Raw genomic sequence first — 20687 nt, forward strand, 5'->3', positions numbered from 1 at the left:
CTCCTCTTGCTCGTCCCTGATACACCCCACAATTGCAGTATCATCAGAAAACTTCTGCATGTGGCTTGACTCGGTGTTATAGCGGAAGTCAGATGTGTACAGGGTGAACAGGACTGGAGAGAGCACAGTTCCCTGTGGCGCTCCGGTGCTGCTGATCACAGTGTCAGAGAGGCAGTTCTTCAGTCTGACGAACTGAGGTCGCTCGGTCAGGTAATCTGTAATCCAGGTTACCAGGTGAGCGTCCACACCCATCTGCAAGAGCTTGTCTCCCAGTCTGAGGGGTTGGATGGTGTTAAAAGCACTTGAGAAATCAAAGAACATGATTCTCACAGCACTTTTCCCCTTGTCTAGGTGAGAATGTGTCCTGTGTAGAAGATAAGTGATGGCATCGTCCACGCCCACTTTCTCCTGGTATGCAAACTGTAAAGGGTCTAGTGCATGGCTTACCTGGGGTCTGAGCATACCTAAGACCAGCCGCTCCATTGTTTTCATCACGTGATGTTAGAGCGACAGGCCTGAAGTCATTAAGCTCGCTGGGGTGTGGTTTCTTGGGAACGGGGGTGAGACATGATGTCTTCCACAGTGTCGGAACTTGTCCGAGACGTAGACTCCAGTTGAAGATGTGCTTCAGTGGCCCGGCTGCCTTACGAGGATGGAGTTTCCTTAAGAGATAACTTACTTGGTCCACTGAAATGATGGGGGGGATAAGGGGAGTGGAGGGTGAGGAGGAGGAGGGGTGCTTCTGTGAGGGTTGTCGTGTGGCTAGAGACTGATGGCCATTGGCTGGAGCCATTGTTGTCGCACTGCTCGTGGTCACCATGTGGGGGAGAGGTGCGATAGCCTGATCAGCAATGATGGTGGAGGGGGGGGGGGGGGAGGGGAGGGGGGCAGCATCTAGGGTCTATGTGTCTGATGGCTGTTGACTGAGGTCGTTGTCACCTCGTTGTTCGTGGTCGCTATGTGGGGGAGGGGTGCAATATCCAGTGATGGTAGGGGTGAGTGTTGCACTGGTAATGAGGTGGGGTGGGGGCTGGGGAATGGGCAATCGAATCTGTTGTAAAAGTGGTTCAGCTGGTTCGCCCTGACCAGGTCTCCCTCCACAGAGCTGCTGCTCTTCTTAAGGCCAGTGATAGATTTCATACAGTCCCACACCTCCTTCATGTTGTTATCTTGCAGCTTCTGTTCCATCTTCCTTCTGTAGTCCTCCTTTGCCTCTTTCAGCTAAATCTTGAGTTCCCCCTGTACTCGCCTCAGCTCTGCCATGTCCCCCTCCTTTTTTTTTTTTTTTGTAATTCACTTTTTTATTGTTTTTTCACAAATACATGAGACAAAGACAAACACTGAACATCCACAAGTAAACAGGGAGGACTAACCACGCTATATACTATACAGTATACTACAGGCAGATACTGACTAACAAAGCTATACACTATACAGTATACTACAGGCAGATACTGACTAACAACGCTATACACTATACTACAGGCAGATACTGACTAACAACGCTATATACTATACAGTATACTACAGGCAGATACTGACTAACAACGCTATACACTATACAGTATACTACAGGCAGATACTGACTAACAACGCTATACACTATACAGTATACTACAGGCAGATACTGACTAACAACGCTATACACTATACAGTATACTACAGGCAGATACTGACTAACAACGCTATACACTATACAGTATACTACAGGCAGATACTGACTAACAACGCTATACACTATACAGTATACTACAGGCAGATACTGACTAACAACGCTATACACTATACAGTATACTACAGGCAGATACTGACTAACAACGCTATACACTATACAGTATACTACAGGCAGATACTGACTAACAACGCTATACACTATACAGTATACTACAGGCAGATACTGACTAACAACGCTATACACTATACAGTATACTACAGGCAGATACTGACTAACAACGCTATACACTATACAGTATACTACAGGCAGATACTGACTAACAACGCTATACACTATACAGTATACTACAGGCAGATACTGACTAACAACGCTATACACTATACAGTATACTACAGGCAGATACTGACTAACAACGCTATACACTATACAGTATACTACAGGCAGATACTGACTAACAACGCTATATACTATACAGTATACTACAGGCAGATACTGACTAACCACGCTATATACTATACAGTATACTACAGGCAGATACTGACTAACCACGCTATATACTATACAGTATACTACAGGCAGATACTGACTAACCACGCTATACGCTATACAGTATACTACAGGCAGATACTGACTAACAACGCTATATACTATAAAAAAAAAAAAGTGTGTGTAACTATACACATTTGTACATCACTGAATATCCTCATAAACAAAAGGGGAAAAAAGAGATAAAAAGAAACAGAAAAACAAACCACCAGCCTACTGTATTATGTCTAAATAAGGCCCCCAAATTTTCATATAGACGTTCTCCTTATCTATCATTCTATAGCTCACCCTCTCATAAGAGGCAATCTTGGACATCTCATTAAACCATTCCACCATTGATATAGCTACTTGTGTTTTCCAATGGCGTAATATTATCCTGCATCCAACTATTACAGCTGTTCGGCACCATGAGGATTGATGGGCATTTAACCCGCTCCCCTGTGGTACCACACCCAAGAGACAGAGCAATGGATGGCGTACCAGAGCAGTGGTCAGCAACTTGTTGATAAAAGACATTATCTCAGACCATAGGGGGTCTATTATGGGGCAAGAGTATAACATATGTAAAAGAGTGCCACATTCAGTGTCGCACCTCCAACACACGTCTGAGCTTCTAAGTCCTAACCGTGCCATTTTTGACGGGGTCCAATAAATCCTATTGATCATTTTATAACGTATCAACCGTGTCTGCATTTCTCTTGAAACTTTGTACCATGACTTGATTACTTGTTCCCACGCTTCATCTGGTATACTCTCTCCCATATCCCTCTCCCAGCATCTTTTTAAGCCCCCAAAATTAGGAGGCTGAGATTCCCTTAAAATACTGTAAAAGCCTGATGCTTTCATTAAAAAAAACTTTTCTTGTTCCAATCTGGTCTGTAATTCAGTAGCTGGTGCAAGTGGCGATAGTCTAAGATGTGACAGAATACAGCTTCTTAACTGTAAGTATTTCCAAAAGTCCTTATTTGAAAGTCCATATTTTGCTCTTAACTGTTCAAAAGAAAAGAAAGTGTCTCCCTCAAATAAATCCCCAATGTAAACAATGCCTAACTTGACCCAGTCAGGCCAAGAAAATGTCCTTTTGCCTATCTTGAGACATTTATTGTGCCATAGTGAAGTTTGACAAGTAAAATTTGGATATAAGCACAGGATTTTATGTGAGGCTTGCCAAGTCTCCTGTGAAAATGCCAGTATTGGATTATCATGAGGGATCTTGCCACTAGTTTGTGTAATAAAGGCCTGTACCGTGTATGGATAGATAAGGGCCCCTTCAATGGACACCCAAGCTGGAGCTATATCAGCAGTGATGTATATCTTGGATAATCCCCCTCCTTAAACGCCATCTTTTTCCTATAGAGAAGGGTCTTGCCATTACTGGTTATCCAAGGCTTGTTATTTGGATAGCAGCGTACAGTCCTTGTGGGAACAACAATGTCCATACAGAAGTTCAGATAGTCAGTAGTGCAATGTGTGACCTCCTCTAAGTCCTCTCCATTCAGTAGCACACTCCAGTCAGTGGACTCAAAGCAGTCTCTCAAAGCCTCATCCGCTTCCGGTGTCCACTTCCTGAAGGTGCGCGTGGCAACTGGTAGCCTCTGAACTTTTGGCTTGTACATTGGCTGCAAATGAATGAGGTTATGGTCCGACTTCCCCAGTGGGGGAAGGGGGGTGGCACTGTAAGCATCCCTCACGTTTGCATACATGAGATCTATTGTCCTGTTTTTCCTAGTTGGGCAGTCAACAAACTGGTAAAAGTTTGTGAGGGTGGAATCCAGTGTAATGTGGTTGAAGTCACCAGAGATCGCAAAGAAGGCATCACTGTGCTGAGTTTGGAGCCTAGCGACTGTAGAGTGAATGACGTCACACGATGCGTCCGGGAGGGCTTGAGGCGGCACGTAGACACAAAGACACAAAGAGTTCAAAATCAGAATGTAATGTCAAAAACGTCTACTGTATGCTACATTCTAATACCTTTTGACGATGACTGAATGATACATTCAGCTGTGCTTTTCTGTCTCTGGGTCTCTTCAGCAATATCCATACTCTTTGAAAGGGTAATTTGGGAAACTACAGTATTTGTAACTACCATTATAATTGAAATAATAATGATTTTTGTCCTGCTTTTGTACTGGTGGTTAGCCTTCAGTCTTTGCTGAACATCTTAATTATACTGTCCAGTCGGCATTCAGGTGAGCTGAATGAATGGGATGATTCAGAGGCTTCCAGAAGCCTCTTCAGCTTCTTCAGCAGGGCTTGATATTCATACACAGTGTAGCCTACAGATGAACAAATGAGAGAATATCCAATAAGGCTGATTAGAGAAGTGGATGGATACTAACATTAAGAATTAACTTTATATGGAAAGGGGTGGCAAGAAATGTAAGCTAGCAGGCTAATGGTATAAATTAGTTTTACGGCCGGCAGATATATCAGACCAGACGCTATTAATGGTTACAACAATGGCATAATCAGATAGTAAATTGTTTATTTCTAATCTGTAATCTACAAATCTAAGCAAAATAAAGTCACACAAATGACATTTTAAACAGATTCAGCAGCCATTACCGATGTCATCCGCCATGTTTGTTTACCTTTCACAGCTGTTTCAGACGTTGCCGCAAGGGATTATGGGTAGGAGGGAGCATGAAGTGTGCATCGATGCTGCCTTCAAAAATGACCGTTATTTGGGAATTCTAAAATATCTTAAAAGGCAGCAGAATTTGTTTTTTCGGTTTTGAACCGCACTTGCTGCCTTGCTCCCCAGTTAGATATCTTAAAAGGCAGCAACTTTACCCGTTTCGAACACACCCATAGTGTATGGATTTTTCTGTAACGATATTGCAAGAACCAAGCCTTCCAACAGTATGTGTTTTTGATTGACAGATATTCATTTAAATCCAATGGATATATTATTTGCCTCTGACTTGGCTCTCTCCCTCTCCGCCTCTCTCTCTCTCTCACTCACTCTCTCTCTCTCTCTTACTCTCTCTATCTCTCTCCCTCTCTCTCTCTGTGAATCCAGACAGAAGAACTTTGCTCGAGGCATTGAACAGCAGCTCCCAGATGGCATGGTGGTAGCATCCATCCCAACAGAGGTCCAGTGCCACGAGGAATTATCTGACCCTGTGCCCGACCCTGAATACTTAACTGGTAAGGAAATCAAATGGAATAGCTGCTGTGTGATGCTCCAATGCCCTTTCACTGAGCTAGCTGCATTAGTGTGCTTGTCAAGAGAATGCCATTGCTTATCAACACGCTGTGAAGAGTTGAGTTTAGATCTGAAGCCGAGTTGTCTGTTTTAAAGCAGTGTTTTTCACAGGTGGGGTCTTGCAGCACACGATGCATGATATGACACGATGTAAAGAATAATTAAAAAAAATCCATAAATGAATATGTGTGTCCAAACTTCTGACTCACACTGATTATTTTTGGAACCAGTGTAACCTTGGATGAAATCCCATGTACTGTGATTTGCTAATATATCAAACTTCATATCTGTTTTGGGAATCAACATTCCCAGGCAGATCATCTTCAGGACCGCGTACAAGAATATTAAAAGCTGCAAGGTGCACAACAGAGGTTTTAAGCTCAGCAGGTCTGGGTGGTTGCCATGTGACTAAGACTGAGATACAGTCTCACTGCAGTAGTGGCTGCACTGCTGCTGAATGCTCTCATGTTCTTCCCAAAAGATAATGCACTTTTACAGAGATCCGGTCCTTTTCATGGTATGAAATAGTTGGACGTCTACAAAGGCATCTAAACCGCGTTGTCACAAACAACATCCTGAGCTGTCAGAGTCTCCCTTCTCAGCAAGGCGGGGCTGTTTTTTTTTCTTCTGTTCTCATCAACATCAAACCTTTTGTTTTTCTCACAAAAACAACAACAACATCAACAACGGCCATAACAAAACACCAGCTTAGCCTGATCGTCTTTGAAAAACAACAACAAAAAAAAAAATCCTCAATATGTGTGAGTACCCCGCAGCACCTTTTCCCATTGGCTTGTTTTCCTGGATGTCATATGATCCACATCCGCCTCATCCTCACGCGTTCCTGCCAGATCAACCGAGTAAATAATGAAGCAGAGGAGAACAGAGGGGGTATTAGCCAAATCATTTTTCATCAGGACGGGGGTGTGCTTCTGGATAGCGCCGCTCCTGTCAAGATCCATTAGCCAGCCGATCTGAATCCTGTCGTCAGCCGGCCGCAGAGCAAGCACTGCATATGCCAAACACTTAGGCGCACAATGCAGAAGAGGTTGAATCTGATGTCCTCGCTAATGTGCCAAACAACTGAGGCTTCAAAGTGCTATAAAAAAGTGAAGAGCTTTAACATGTTGGGGTGTGTGTGTGTGTGGGGGTGTGTGTGTGTGTGTGTGAGTGTGAGTGTGTGTGTGTGTGTGTGTGTGTGTGTGTGTGTGTGTGTGTGTGTGTGTGTGTGTGTGTGAGGGGGGTGGGGGGGGGGTTCAGGGATTTCTTTTCTCTCCGTGTTCACAAATATGTAATCTTTTTTTCCTCCTGTTTTGATGCCTGGGCTCTCTGTAAGTGGCCCTACAATGTTTTAGACCAACCCTGTCACTCAAAAAATGGAAATCGTGCTCGGTGTGCTTTTCGATCATTTTCTGTGTCACTCTGAGAGTCCCACATGGAAGGCTTTGTTTGTCAGTAGGTACCAGAATGTCCCATTGAATGGGAGAATTGCCCCCCTCCCCGATCTGTCAGACATTTGGAACTTATTCCGAAATGTGGGTTACATTGATACAAAAAATGAAACGACTCGCTTGCCGACCTCCTATCCCCCATCACCAGAAATACAGCTGGCCCATTTCACTCATATCCACAGTTATTGTGCGAGTAATTGCCAATCACCACAGACGCGGTATCAGGTGAGCCCTCTCACTGGCCATATTGGGGATTTTCAAAGAAGATTAAATTGTGTAATCTGGACATAGCTTCTGTCAGTCAAATCTACAGGCTGGACTCCGCTCAACAGGAGACCCTTGTTTACCCCAGTGCCTTGCAGGAGACCTTTGTTTACCCCAGTGCCTCGCAGGAGACCTTTGTTTACCCCAGTGCCACGCAGGCTTCTAGGCAAGGCAGGTGGCAAGCTACTGAGCTGCACTGGCCCTGCACCTGATGCTCCTGGTGTTATGCAACCGGTACAAATGGCCCCGGTAAACACTGCTCATTAGTCATGGTTTTCACAGCCCCTGTATTTAATTATATCAGAGCAGAGGCCACAGGACCACTGGGCATCTCCCTCTGGTCATCCTTTTTCATTTGAGCATGACTCGCTGAATTACAATTGTTTACAATAAGAATAATTAACTCATTAATATGGCAAAAAGCACTCATGTGTTTTTATGATTTTACCCAAAGTTCCGTTTTGGCTATTTTTGTTAACACGACCCATTGGTGCCTTGACCAAATTGGATATCTACTGCTGCAACACAGTGCTGGCATCTCACTTTTACCAGAGGCTGTTTGCGTCGAATTTCTTTCCCCTTCACGTTGCATAGTGTCTCTTTAAACTGCCCCAATTTTTGCGCGTCCTTAATGTGTCAGTGCAATACTGAGGCGTTGCTGTGAATATCTCCGCGCGCCAAGCCAAGCCAAAGGAAAACACCTGAGCCAAAATTAGCTGACAGCACCAGGTAATTGGTCGTGGGACAGCCTCGCGGTGAGCCTGGGCGTGGCGCAAAGTCGCGGGGGTTGTCGGGGGCCGCATTCTGCCAGCCTCCCTTGCTGATTTGGGCAGGTTGGCGCCATGGTCCGTGTATTTGTCACTGTGTCAGCACTCCTTGGGCCTCCCTTTGCCCAGCCCTCGCCGGGCAGCGCATTCATCTTCCTCTTCATCTTCAGCTTGGAAGTCATTCATCATAGGCCAGAGGGCTCCATCAATTATTCCAATGGGGAAGGGGGGAGAGGCTTTTGAAAGGCAAATACATCTTGATTTAATTGGAAAGCAGGTAGAGCCCCCCGAGTCGCTAAGCAGATTTCCTGCAAGGATGAAAATGGTGTTGGTGTGTGTGTGTGTGTGTGTGTGGGGGGGGGGGGGTTGAAAGAGGGAAGGTATGTTTAGCAGTGACTAGTCTTTTGGGTAATGGCGTTACAACAAAGCCATGCTCATCATGTTCTGCCATGTCTGACCAGGTGAATAGTGCAAAATTGTCAGAAAGCCTGACAAAAATAGAAGGAATGAAACCCGAGATCTGGGCTGCTGTCTTGTCAGTTCCATTTGATTCTGATGCCGATGCAGCTGCAGTCAGGGATCATCAAAACCGGTGGAGTTGGCAGAGAGGTTTGGAGCTTGTGCTACCTCCTTCACAGGTTGCCTTTTAACACCTCTGTAGAATTAGTCTTGCTTGAGGAGTCAGCTAAATTCCGGTCTTGAGTGGGGAGAATGAAAGTGACAGGCTTTGGATTTATAATAATCCGATAAATCCAATCAACACTTAGGGGTTAAGCAGCGGTGTCTGTTGCACTGAAACAATCCAGAATCATATCTGATTCAAAGTCAGGAGCGGGAGAAGCAAGGCGCAGACTTGCATTTCAACCACTTTCATGTATGCAATAACTTGTCAAAAATTGCTTGCATGGTATTGGTCAGCCATTTGTTAGTGTTATGGAGCTGGCATCTTCATATGTTCATTAAGAAGAAACATGGAAAAAACCTTTGATGTAAAAGGGTGTGGATGATAAAACAGGTCAAAATCTAGGGACAGAGAGAGAGAGAGAGAGAGAGAGAGAGAGATTGTAAATATAAAGCACTTACATGTAAGCAGAATAAAGAGTAAATAAAATCAGGTCAGAATCAGTTGAGAAGGAAAGAGAGAGATGGAGGGAAAGAAAGAAAGAGAGAGAGAGTGAACAGGAGAGATAGAAAATCAGAGCGAGAGAGAGAAAGAACACCAAGGTCAGGGCATATCATCATTGCTTTATTGTAAAATGGAAGATTGATAATTACATGTCGGTGATAGTCCTCCCTTTGGGGTGTCTTGGATATGCCTTGGGTCACTTGGGAATTTCACACATGGCAGCAATGAGGCAGCAGAAAGGAAATCTATATTTTATTATAGCCAGTAGTAATTGGGAAATCGGTAGAAGGTCACGGCTTCTGGAAAGCATATTCCGCTAATGCATTAAAGTATATAATCTATGTCACATTGGGTAAATAAGTAGCAGCAATTTCCAAAACGCTGACAGATATACAGATATATTGGTGTATTTGCATAATCAAGTATTGCAATGGGATTGACAAATTGTGATTTGTGTGTGTTGTGTAGTGTAACAAAAAAACAAACAGACATTACTGTCTCAGTTAAATGTCCTTGCTCTTCACTGGCCATTTGATGAGCAGAGGTCACTTTGTCCTTGTGCTGTGCTCTCAGCTTCATGCTCATCCTTTGAACACTGTGAGTAAATGACTGGTGGTCCACAAGTTAGCTTTCAGTATCACTGTCGTTCTTTTTTCCCATGTTCTGACCTCATCTGTCTGAGAGCAAGAGCAAAAATATCCAGTGAGTGCAGTGGATTTAGTACTCTCAAAGGACCACACTGTCATTGTGGGAAGGGTAGCCATAGCCTTGGCTTTCTCCGTACAATTTTCTATTTAATTTGGCCCTCTATAGATTTGTATTTGCTGTTCTGTACACAATTCACATATATGATTCTGAGCTGAGATTAGATTCAGAGAACAGGAGAAGTCAACGCATAAAAATGGAGGGAGATGATTGGCTGCTGTGCATCTTCATTTCATTTGCAAGCCTGCTGTAATTGCTCAGCAGTTGGATAAACCTTGTTAAACATCCACTCTGCCCCCCTCCCACACACATATACACATGCACACACACACACACGTACACACACAGACACACACACACACACACACACACACACACACACACACACACACACACACACAAACACTCCTTCCCTGCTATAGTACCAATATGGGACATCAGCTGGAGAAATAATTAATTGTTTAGGTTTTTCAGGCAATTAGAGTTTACGGGCCTGCATGCCCAGATAACTTGTTTTACTACTCAAGCCTTTTTCCTTCCTCGGGAGATAATTGCTCTGTTAATGGCTGTCTCGAATGAGAAGTACATATACAGGTATGCACTGGCTAGGACATGAGGGCTTCCATTTAATCATGGACCGCTCTGTGGTATGAGTAAACTTATGTCATTTTCACCAAGGTTGGGAGTTCATCAATTAATGGTGGTCATATGCCTTGTCATTATGTTGTGTAGTTTGTCTGCTTTTCTGCATAATTTACTTAGCAGTAATGAGGAATACATATATATTTTCAGCAAGACAGTAGACACAGAATTTTCTGGCATACATGCAAAACTGCTGCCCCCATTAAAATTCAATTTTAGGAGTAGGCCTCAATGGTAATCACATTTGGGCTTTAATTTATTCTTTGACACTGATTAATTGCATTGAATTGCTGAAGCCATTTCCTGCAGTAAACGTCAATTAATTAGCTGACAACATTAGATGTGATAATTAATACAGTGGGGGCCTCAGCATGGGTCCTTCAAGCCTTTAGGGGTGGCCTAGACAATGCCTGGCTCTGCCTAGAAACACCTACTGCAGCTGAGCCAGCAAGTGTTTTTTTTTTCTTTGTTGTGGTTTTTGGAACACCAAAAATAAAGAGTACCGTGGGGAAACACACTTCCCTACCTGATTTATGGGCCACAATCTCGTTACAGACAGTTGTCCATTGGCAGTGTCAGGCGGCTCCCCCTGTTGCTACTCAGCGGCGTAGCGACGAGGTCCTGTGGATGGCGGACCGGGCAGACGGACATTGAATGGCAGTGATTCATGCGGCTACACAGGGTCCCTCTCCCAAAGTCCCTCTCAATTAAACCGGCAGCATATGGCCCAGTGACCGTTAAAGCGGAGAGCCTTGTCGGGAGACCGCCGAGTGATCCCCTCCTTTAACATTGGGGGATAAAAAGGGGATAAAAAAAAATCACCTTGGCCTCGCCAGAGACATCTCCTCCACAGCCATCTGCCACTGGTGATCCCCGTGATTGATGTCAGTTTGGGTTGCCCCTAAATATTGTACTTTTCTCCGTTGCGTGACACATTACCAAACAGTAGTAGGTAACCAAGATATAAGTGCTGTCACTACACTCATAGCTTCACATCATTTGTCTTAAAGTGTGCTACACTGTGTGTTGTTCAGATGTGAAGGACAGAATCTATAATAATCTTCTGTAAGGTCACTCATCTTTAACCTGGAAGTGCCCATAATGAATCATGTTTACTTGGGCAGCGGCACTGACCTGCTTTCATTGCATACATTCCATAAGCGGTCACAACCTGCACACATCATATATGCAACCTATACCGATACCCATGCCCTATGTTTCTCATTTACTTGCAAATAAATTGGATTATTTTTAGAATAATCGGATTTGAATATGTTATCATGCTGTATCTGTTTATGATATTTATAATCAATCCTTGTGAAACTTGAGCAGGTGAAAAGTTCCTTGTGTGGGCTCTGGTCAAGGTGTGGTGCATGAGCTGTGCACCTCTGATCTTCTCATCTCTGATCTCTGGTGACAGGACCTGTGCAGACTGATATGCTCCTGGCCTGAGTTTGTTTAGCCACTCTGAGGAAATATGATTATGGCTACCTGGAAAGTCAGGAAATAGGTGAATAGTTGCACAGACTAGAATAACAATGCCAGTGATTGTTGGTTGTCCTTTTTGTATGTTAAAAATATCTCTACTCTATGTTCTTTTCCGAAAATACTTAGAGCATACTGTACGTCACATGTTCAGAATGCCATTGCCATAGAGATGATGGATGTCATTGAAAGCTGTGAATGGACTATCTCAAGCCTAAATTTCTGATTTCTTGATTCCTCGCACTCCATCAAGGATTTGGTCCCCCGATGAGCCATTACCGCTTAATAATGGCTCATCGGGAATAATTAATAGAATAATTTTAGATCGAAGGAGTGGTACAGCTCTTATGTTATATCTGCTGCCCGCCTGCTTGTTTAAGGTGTGAGTCAGTTTTATTCTGTACAATATCCATGTTTATGGTATTCTATCTCTATTTATTTATTTCTTATGTATTTAAATTATATTTGTTTATGGTCATTGTATTTGTCTTAAGCATTTTCTTTTTACTTACTACTAGTTTTATCTTTATCTGTCTTGGATTATTTTACTTGAATAGCTTATATGTCCTGCATATTGTATTTAATCTCTTTTGTCTTTTTAACCTGTTAATCTGTTTTCTTTTTAATATATATATTATGTTACTGTAAGTTGATTACCACCCAAAGTTTTCCTGTGCAGACATACAGGAAAATGGTTGAGAGGTTTTAAGTATTTTTGAAGATAGTTTCACAAACTGGCTACACTTACATTTTTCCTCTTCTTTGTTGTGGTCATACTGTGTCATCCAGTATTCATCTCCGCTTACTATTACACTCATGCTTTCTGGAAAGCGCGTGTGTAGAGGGTGTTATCCCGACAGTCCGACCGCTGGCTTCCCATTAGCTTAGCGCACAGCATCGGAGGTTAGTACCCCCCTGTTCCATCATTTTCTCCCCATAGTCATCCATTCTTCAGCTCATCCAAGAGTGAAATGGAACATGAGGTCTCGCTGTTAATGGGGTTTCATGAGCCATAAGATGGCTTCCACCAGTGGTTGTCGTCATGAATCTTCCACTGAGAGGATTCTAAATAGGAGGATTTGGCCATGCCACAGTGAGTTATGGGCTCTTTGGGGGATCTTTCGGCTGCTGTGCGTGAGGGAGAGAGCAGGAGAGAGAAGTGTGTTCATGTGTCTCTCGGTGTGTTGGGAGATTGGGGGTTGGGAGGGGGAGGGTGTAAAAATGCAAGAGTCTGTTTGCACAGTACAGTACATGCCTCTGTGACCACAATTATGTTTGAGCAGTGTTTGATCTTGTTCTTCTTCTCTGTGTCTGCCAGGGTTTCGTTGTCCTTGATTTTTTTATATAAATTTAGATATTTTTTCTTTCTTTCTTTCTTTCTTTCTTTCTTTCTTTCTTTCTCTTTATCTGATCCTCTTCTTCTTCTTGTTTTTTTCTCTCCTGGATGCTGCATATGTTCATATGTTCATGCCACCACCAAAAGGCCCAACGCAGAGGGCCAGAGAAGTGACTGAAGCCTCTGAACTCGTGTTTGTGATGTGAAGTTCGCTCATATTAATCATTCTGTCAGTCAGTGGCAAAGCGACGGGGGGGGGGGGGGGGGGTGGTTCTGAGAAGACAAGGCCTTCTGAAGCTCAGGATTTTGTGCTGAGAAAAAAAGAGTAGGAATGCAGGCTGTGCACTCCCTACGTTTGGGGCTTGTTATTCATTTTAAAACTGACACAGACTGCACTGAGTCGCACACGTTCTACTGGGGTGGGGGGTGGAGCGCTGGGATAGTCCCCTGTTTGGCCAGATAAAAGTAAGAGTCACTGTGAAACTGAAGATACTGCATGAGCAGCACATGTAGGGCCTATTCGGCATGTTTGATTTGTACATCACGTCAGTCTCACAAAGTGAGGTGTATTTAAAAGATGTAGAAGAAGGGAGATGTAATATATATATTTACATATACTGTATGTATACACACTCATATATGCATATGTGTGTTATCTTAATCTTACCTTTAGGACAGTAGCTCTTTGGAATCACTTGATGTGTTCACATAGAGCTGAGCAATGTGAGTTTTTCTTTTATGTAGACTATTTTTCTCTTTTGTTTCTCGCGCAGACATGGGGAAAAACGAAGCTATGTGTTTTCCCCAAAGTTGCTTGATGTTTACAAGAAATATATGTGTGGTATCATACAAAATCACTGTAATGTTCTGCCCTTTTAATAATTGTATTCTGGGGGGCTTGGTTAGGGGCTAAGTTTGATTTCATGCCATTATTTCTGTAATCAGCTCCTGGAGAATGCACAATCCCAGTGTCGTTCTTTGGCTGGTGCTGCTGCTTTGTGTAAAATTGTAAACAGTTGTAAGTAGTATCATTGTGATGTTTCTTGTCCCTGCATCTGAATGCAGACCATTATCTGGTAACTAGATGTGTGGTAATGAGGACGATATGGGCTTATTCCAAATAGCACTCTGCTAACTTAATGTGTGTCACGTCATGTTGTCATCGTGGCCTTAGATATGCTGATGTGACACTGAAATAAAACAATGTAACATGTTGGCATGACCGCGGAGGATGCTCCCATGTATGTCAATGGAATAATAAACAGTGACTGTTTCACATTGTAAGCAACATAATCTGTTTTATTATTCTAAATTTGTCACATTGTTCTGTCACGAGTCTACAAACACAAGGCTTGAGTAGTGTTTGCTGTGATGTTTGGTGTGTTGACATCCGCCTGATATGTTAAACATGAAAACAGGTGGGATTGATATATGGCTACGATTCCTCTCGCAGCGCCAGGTGGCTGACAGTTGCTATAGGAGACGAGGTGATTGATGGCTGAGCCCTGCTTTTACATACACGGCGATATGAGCGATTCTAACTGGGAACACAACCTCGGGTGAAGTCCTGATGGCTGCCATCCGTTACAGAGATGAGGCTGATGAATGATGCATGCCCCAAACACATTTCATTTACACACACATTTATAATGCTTTGTATGTCATTAATAATCTGTTATCCCTAAACAGAGCGACCTGTCACTTATTACTTTTGGGGTATTTGATATTGGTTTGTGATTACATGGTCAAATGGCAAGAAATAGCAGGCATCAGCCAGAGTGTACCAGTATTCTGTATATGGCAGGATTCTTGCCATAAAGGATAGAACACAGACAAATAATGCTGGGAAAGTGTTATTTTTTCACTGTCTTTGTTTTGTTTATAAAATGTGCTATCTTGATGTCCATGCTGAAGATGTTTGATCAATATGTTGTTTATTTGTTGAGATTAGATTATTCTCTGTTGAAAAGGCAGCTGCTGTCATTCTATTTTCTTCACTCTAGCTGTTGTCAGAACAGATTTAAGGACATCTTTGGTGATTTGATGACAAATATAGATTCCCATTGGTCTCAGTTTATTTGAAATGCCCTTAAGCACAATGTACTCCAGACGTTGAATAAAAACTGTTTATTAATTAAGGGAATTATGTTGCTATGAAGCCTGCAGTATTAAGTATGTTTTTAAATGCATCTTTATTTATGATTAATTTCACACCCAGTACCTAAGGCCACTTAGCAACTATATGCTAACCTTAAGGTCTTTAAAATCTATTTAATAATGGAAAGTTAAAATGTTGCTATATGTTTTCTCTTTCAGGAATGGTGAACTACAGTGAGGTCACTGGCTATCCTCTTGTTCAGCACTGGAGACTGAGATCCATCCTGTACCACGTCAAGCTGAATCAGTGGGTGCTCTCCCAAGGTAAATCATTACGGGAAGTTTTCCCTCCATTTCCCCCGCAGAGCTGCACGGCTCGGCAGGGTGCTTTAGTTCAGGCGGCGCCTACACGGCGAGCAAAGAGAGGGAGGCTGATGACATTTAGAGGAACTTTAGACCTGTGGCTGACATCCTGAATTTGCACCACTGAGCGCGCCTCAGCTCTGCTCCGTCTCTTTTTATGGTCTGCTGGGCTGATATTCTCATACGGCTTCTGGAATCTGCCCAGGCCTGCCATATAGTCGTCATAAAATAAGACCACCACTGCGATATGTTTTTTTTTTCTTTTTTTTTCTTCTTTTTTTTATTCTGGGGAAAGGTTGCATTCTCAGGAGCGCTGGGGTCTGTCTGCAGAGAGAGTAAAAGTTCTATTCACTGGACTTCTTCTGGAGGTTTCTTTTCTCTAAAGGACCTTGAGTTGGATGTATTCTCTAAAGTAAATGATCTAGGAACACAGATGGATAGAGTCCAGTGTTAATTGTGTATATATACCACCTGTGTGATATATCATATTTTATTTTGCTTTAGTGCTTTATGCCTTCAGCCTCAAAAGGGGATTCTCATATTAGTCCTGAGATGCCTGACTCACTGTTATTCCTCTTTGTTCAGCTTATCTACCAAGGCCCTTGCATTTGTCAGTGAATTTTTCAGCGATTCATTGTGAAAAGCTGTTAGCCATTTAGTGGACTTTAACACTACATGTCATTGAAAAGAAAAGCTATTATACTGACATCTCTTTGGAAATACCACATGGTGAAGAACAAAGACATATTCTAGAGTAGGCAGTGTTTACATGCGGTAGGGCCCTGAAAATAAGATGCCGAAGCCAGCAAAGGTTGACTGTCTATTGCCGTTGACTAGATAGACTGGAATTTCCATCAGAATTGGATGACACACACTGAATGTGGACTTAAAAAGGAATGTTGGTTAAATAGAAATTATTTGGATGCGGCTTAAGCCAAACAGATATGTGCGATTTTTTAGCGGTTTTAGCCCAGAATCAATCTGGTCCGACAAACTCGGTCCGGATTCCTGTCCAATGTGTCATATACTGTAGTTTGTGCAGGCTCACAATGTCCAATTATAAGACGTCATAATGAATAGATGTCTTGGAGTGTGAGCAGTCCAACGTAACAAACACATCTGATTGAAACATACAGTGTGAGTTACTATATCGTACGCAACTGAAATGAAAATGCTAGTGTCTGCCCTGTTTAGAATTCAGTTCTCCTATCATCATTTGCCTGCCGATTCTCCAGCCACTTCCTTCCTATTAGCATTTGAAGTCTTCATTTTTCATGTGGCAGAGCATAAGTTGGAGTTTACCGATCCTTAGCCCAGATATCAAAGCGCCATTTTTCATAAAGAGTTGTTTTGGGTGCGCTTCTCTTTTGCGGGTTGCAGTGCAGAACAGGCGTGGGGGTGGAGGTTACTGCAGACGGGATATTAATGTCAGCGCTCTCCTCTGATAATGGCACACTTTAATGTACTCTACAGCATGTCCAGTGTTTTCCAAAGATATAAATAACATGAAAAGCCAAAGAACACTAGTGTGCACAGGTAGGACTATAAGCAGGCTTTGGAGTATGATTATATATGTACAGTATGCTGTGCTTTTGAAATCATGATAGTTGTATCATTTAATATTTTAGTCATACAGATCAACAAATTCTGTCAAATTGCAACATATTGTTGTGTATATAAAACGTGGGAGCTCTGATATTTTATTCACTTCTGTTGGGTTTTATTTTCCGATAAACCTGTGAAATGAAAGGTAAAGTTTAATGTGACAGTCTATTTTCCAGTGCTGCTCACTCTGGTTTTATCCCCTTTATAGTGCAGTTCCATTTGCCTCGGTAGAAAACAAGCCTGTTTCCACTATCTGAATGCTCTCTTTCCCTTTCTCTCTCTGCGTGTCTCCAGCCTTCAGTTCAGCCATTCACTCACTGGACGGAGCCACTCTCCGCAGTGACTTTGTTTCCATCCTGAAGGAGTTCGGGAACCACTTCATCCAGGAGGCTGTCTACGGGTTCGAGGAGTCCTGCACCATCTGGTATCCAAACAAACAAGTCCAAAGGCAGCTTTGGCTGGAGTACCAGGACATCAGCAAAGGTAAATGGAAAATGAAAGCCAATCTCAAATGTGTCTGATTGTCCACGCTAGACGGAAGAAAGCATGGGCATTGTTTACCTCCAACAATGGTGGTACATTTTCAGGTTTTGGTTCGCCCACCTACAGCTTCAAGTCTCAAGAAAAGGTCACAAAGCAAATAAGACTCAAAAAGTTTGTTTTTCTGTTTTGAACAACAAATAGTAATTTTCTCCCCCCCCCCCCCCCGCGCTCCTCTCCACCCACCTTGACAAAATGCTGTTCTGTGCTTCCATTTGCCACGGCTTGAAATGCTGTTTTGCGCGTATGCCATGTTTGTACACTGGCAATGGCAGCCTGAGACAACACCTTTCCCCAGGGAGGCCTGCCACAGCTGTTCCGCAGGTAGAGGCAGAGCGGAAGAGAGGAGCGCAGAGGAGAGATAGAGGGCCCCTGCGCAGATGTCAGGGGCCGACTCAGCTGGTCAGCTGACCGGCAAATCTGGGCCAGTTGCCTCTCATTTCCACACGCCGTAGTTAGAAAAACAAAGCAGGCTGTGGCCAACGGACAAGGTCAGGACAAAAATAAATAAATAAAATGGTGCCCCAACAGGGGAGCTGTAGCACAGCGGTAGCATCAGCATCCCATAGTACATTTGGGTCTGGTGCCCATGGAGACCCAGGTTCCAAATTCGGCCTGAGGTAATTTTCCGAGCCCTCTCTCTACACGCTACACTATATTGTCAATAAAGGCTTAAAAAGATATCTTTAAAAAATCAAACTATATTCTGAGTGATAAGGGCATAATGTCAGGCGCATTCAATAATCTACACAGGCGGCTACAGCAGTCGTGTGAACTAGCTCCTCCACAAGACTCCTCCATCACATGAAATACCCGCTGGTCTCCACTCTCACCTCCCACGTAAGGTGTTTACTTTGTAGGCAGCCTAGACTGTGAAGTCCCTAATGAGACAGAAAGAGAAATTTCTTTCTTGGGTGAGATTGTTCGTCTTAAAATAGGAACGTGAATGCCGATATCGGATATAAGCAGAATTTACCCTCCACATGCACAGCAACAGCAGGCTGCCTGGCAAAACATACTCCATACCATGTTGGTGCCATGCCTTCTGGGTCCCAGCGCCCCTCTGCTTTTTGTTTCTGTGAACAGTAGTAGGACAGGCACTCACGATAAATGACAAATTATTCCATTGTCCAAGAGACTGTTCTGTATTATCAGATCTCAGCGCTGAAAGACGTGGAAGTGAAAATCCTCAGTCCCTTTCTCTGGTTGTGAAGTTTACTGAACATTTGCCCTGGCCAAGCAATCAGTCTTTTGGCGTTGCTGTTGTTTTTCTCGTCTTAGACAAAAGCGGATAAGTAATGACCCCTCTCCTCACAGCGTTTCAGTCCACTAAGCCCAGCCCCATTGTTTCCTGTGCTTGAATCGACCAAGGGCACCACGCCTCGCCTTTCACTGGAACATGCGCCGGCTCTGATGGATTCTCTGAAGTGATTGAGTTCTCCCAGCCCACCTGAGATTGCCATTATTCTTCATTGTGTGCACCAGTCTCTTTGCCACGGCCATGTGCCACAATTACATTATTAAATGCACAGCAATGCAGTGGGCTTTGGAAAACCTTGGGCAAATATTTGGTTGTATCTGTCATCCTGCATCAGTCTGTGACAGCTGAAGTTTCAAGTCTTTAAATGGTGGACAGGCGCTGCTTGCATGCCATTCACACTCAGGTCAGAGAGACCGATGTGAAAGAGCTGCATCCACAGAATACTGAAGTGACAGGAAATTCTCTTCATTTCTCCAGTGTCTTGGAGAAAGGTCCTGCTCTTTGGGTACGGATAATGAGACCACAGGAGAGTTTGCTGATCCATGTACACACCCGCACCCCAAAATACAAGAGCCCCTCTGGGCTTGGGGCGTGTGTTGGCTAATAATTTTTGCATTTTTACAGGGTAAATGCCTGCTGGTGATTTATGCATGTTAATCTGGGAATCTAGACGGACATAATGGAAACTTGACTAATGCATGGTAAGAAGACTAAAAAATATGCTAACACAGCCCATTAAAATAAGTGTAAAATAAGAGAAGCGATTTTTGGCAAGATTGGCATGCATATCAAAGAAAGTGAACTACTGTATCTGCTTACCACAGGTGACTTGCCTTCAGTTGTAAGTGGTTTATGCAAATTGAGGTAGAGGACTTTTAGTTTTCTTATCATAATAATGTCTATGAGTAAAAGGCAAGCCTGACCCAAGTCTAAACGTGTTGAGATTTTGGAAGTGTACTGTACATTTACAAAGTTTGGGAAAGACTGCAACTGCAAAGTTTGGGAGACACTGCAAACTGGGATAGTGTCTATAAAATTAATTCAGTATACACTCCCGTCTCTTTTTGAATAGCACCTATAAGACCACACCAAAGCCTATTCAAGAGTGTGGTGACCTTTGCTATTGCTACAGAAATCTCCCACTCTCCCCTGCAATTGCACACACTTGAGCCAGAAGAACAGCATCCAGTCATTACATAAGATGGTGACCTGGTGCCTCTTATTGAGAAAGACAGCAGATAAGCTCATGAGGAATAATGGGTACTTAGTCACCTGTTATGAAAGATGTTAAGGTAAAAACAAAGCTCAGATGGCTGTTAGGGATAGAAGGGGAAGTTGCTGGCCATTGTGCTTTGATTTAGACTCTGTGTTTTTAGAGCTTAAATAAAACTGCATCAGATGCTGCATTGTTTTTTTTTTTGTTTTTTTTTTTGTAGGTATGTGGTTTATTAGTATTTATCTATTTTTCTTTGTTTTGTTTTGTTATTCTTAAGATCCAGTCCAGAATATTAGTTATAAAACTGACCTCAGTGAGAAGCTGTATCAGTTTGCTGACGGGGACTTTGTCATTGCTTTCTGAGTATCATTTGTAGTGCATCAGTTGTAGTTTCTCATTC

At 43.1% G+C, this 20687-nt stretch overlaps 1 protein-coding gene across 1 annotated transcript in view; it reads left to right on the forward strand.

The window, feature by feature from the left end:
- The window catches only part of astn1 (astrotactin 1), a 208475-nt gene that overhangs the window by 112688 nt on the left and 75100 nt on the right, over positions 1 to 20687 (forward strand). The window contains exons 16-18 of the mRNA XM_076293301.1: positions 5244 to 5371; positions 15522 to 15626; positions 17565 to 17753. Coding sequence (XP_076149416.1) covers positions 5244 to 5371; positions 15522 to 15626; positions 17565 to 17753 — 422 coding nt within the window. The remainder of the gene's footprint in view (positions 1 to 5243; positions 5372 to 15521; positions 15627 to 17564; positions 17754 to 20687) is intronic.

Source organism: Alosa pseudoharengus, unplaced genomic scaffold (assembly GCF_046254945.1).
Source record: "Alosa pseudoharengus isolate Yale_2024_CS ecotype anadromous, Long Island Sound unplaced genomic scaffold, YU_APseudo_1.1 YU_APseudo_1.1_scf_2, whole genome shotgun sequence".
Taxonomy (NCBI): Eukaryota; Metazoa; Chordata; class Actinopteri; order Clupeiformes; family Clupeidae; genus Alosa; species Alosa pseudoharengus.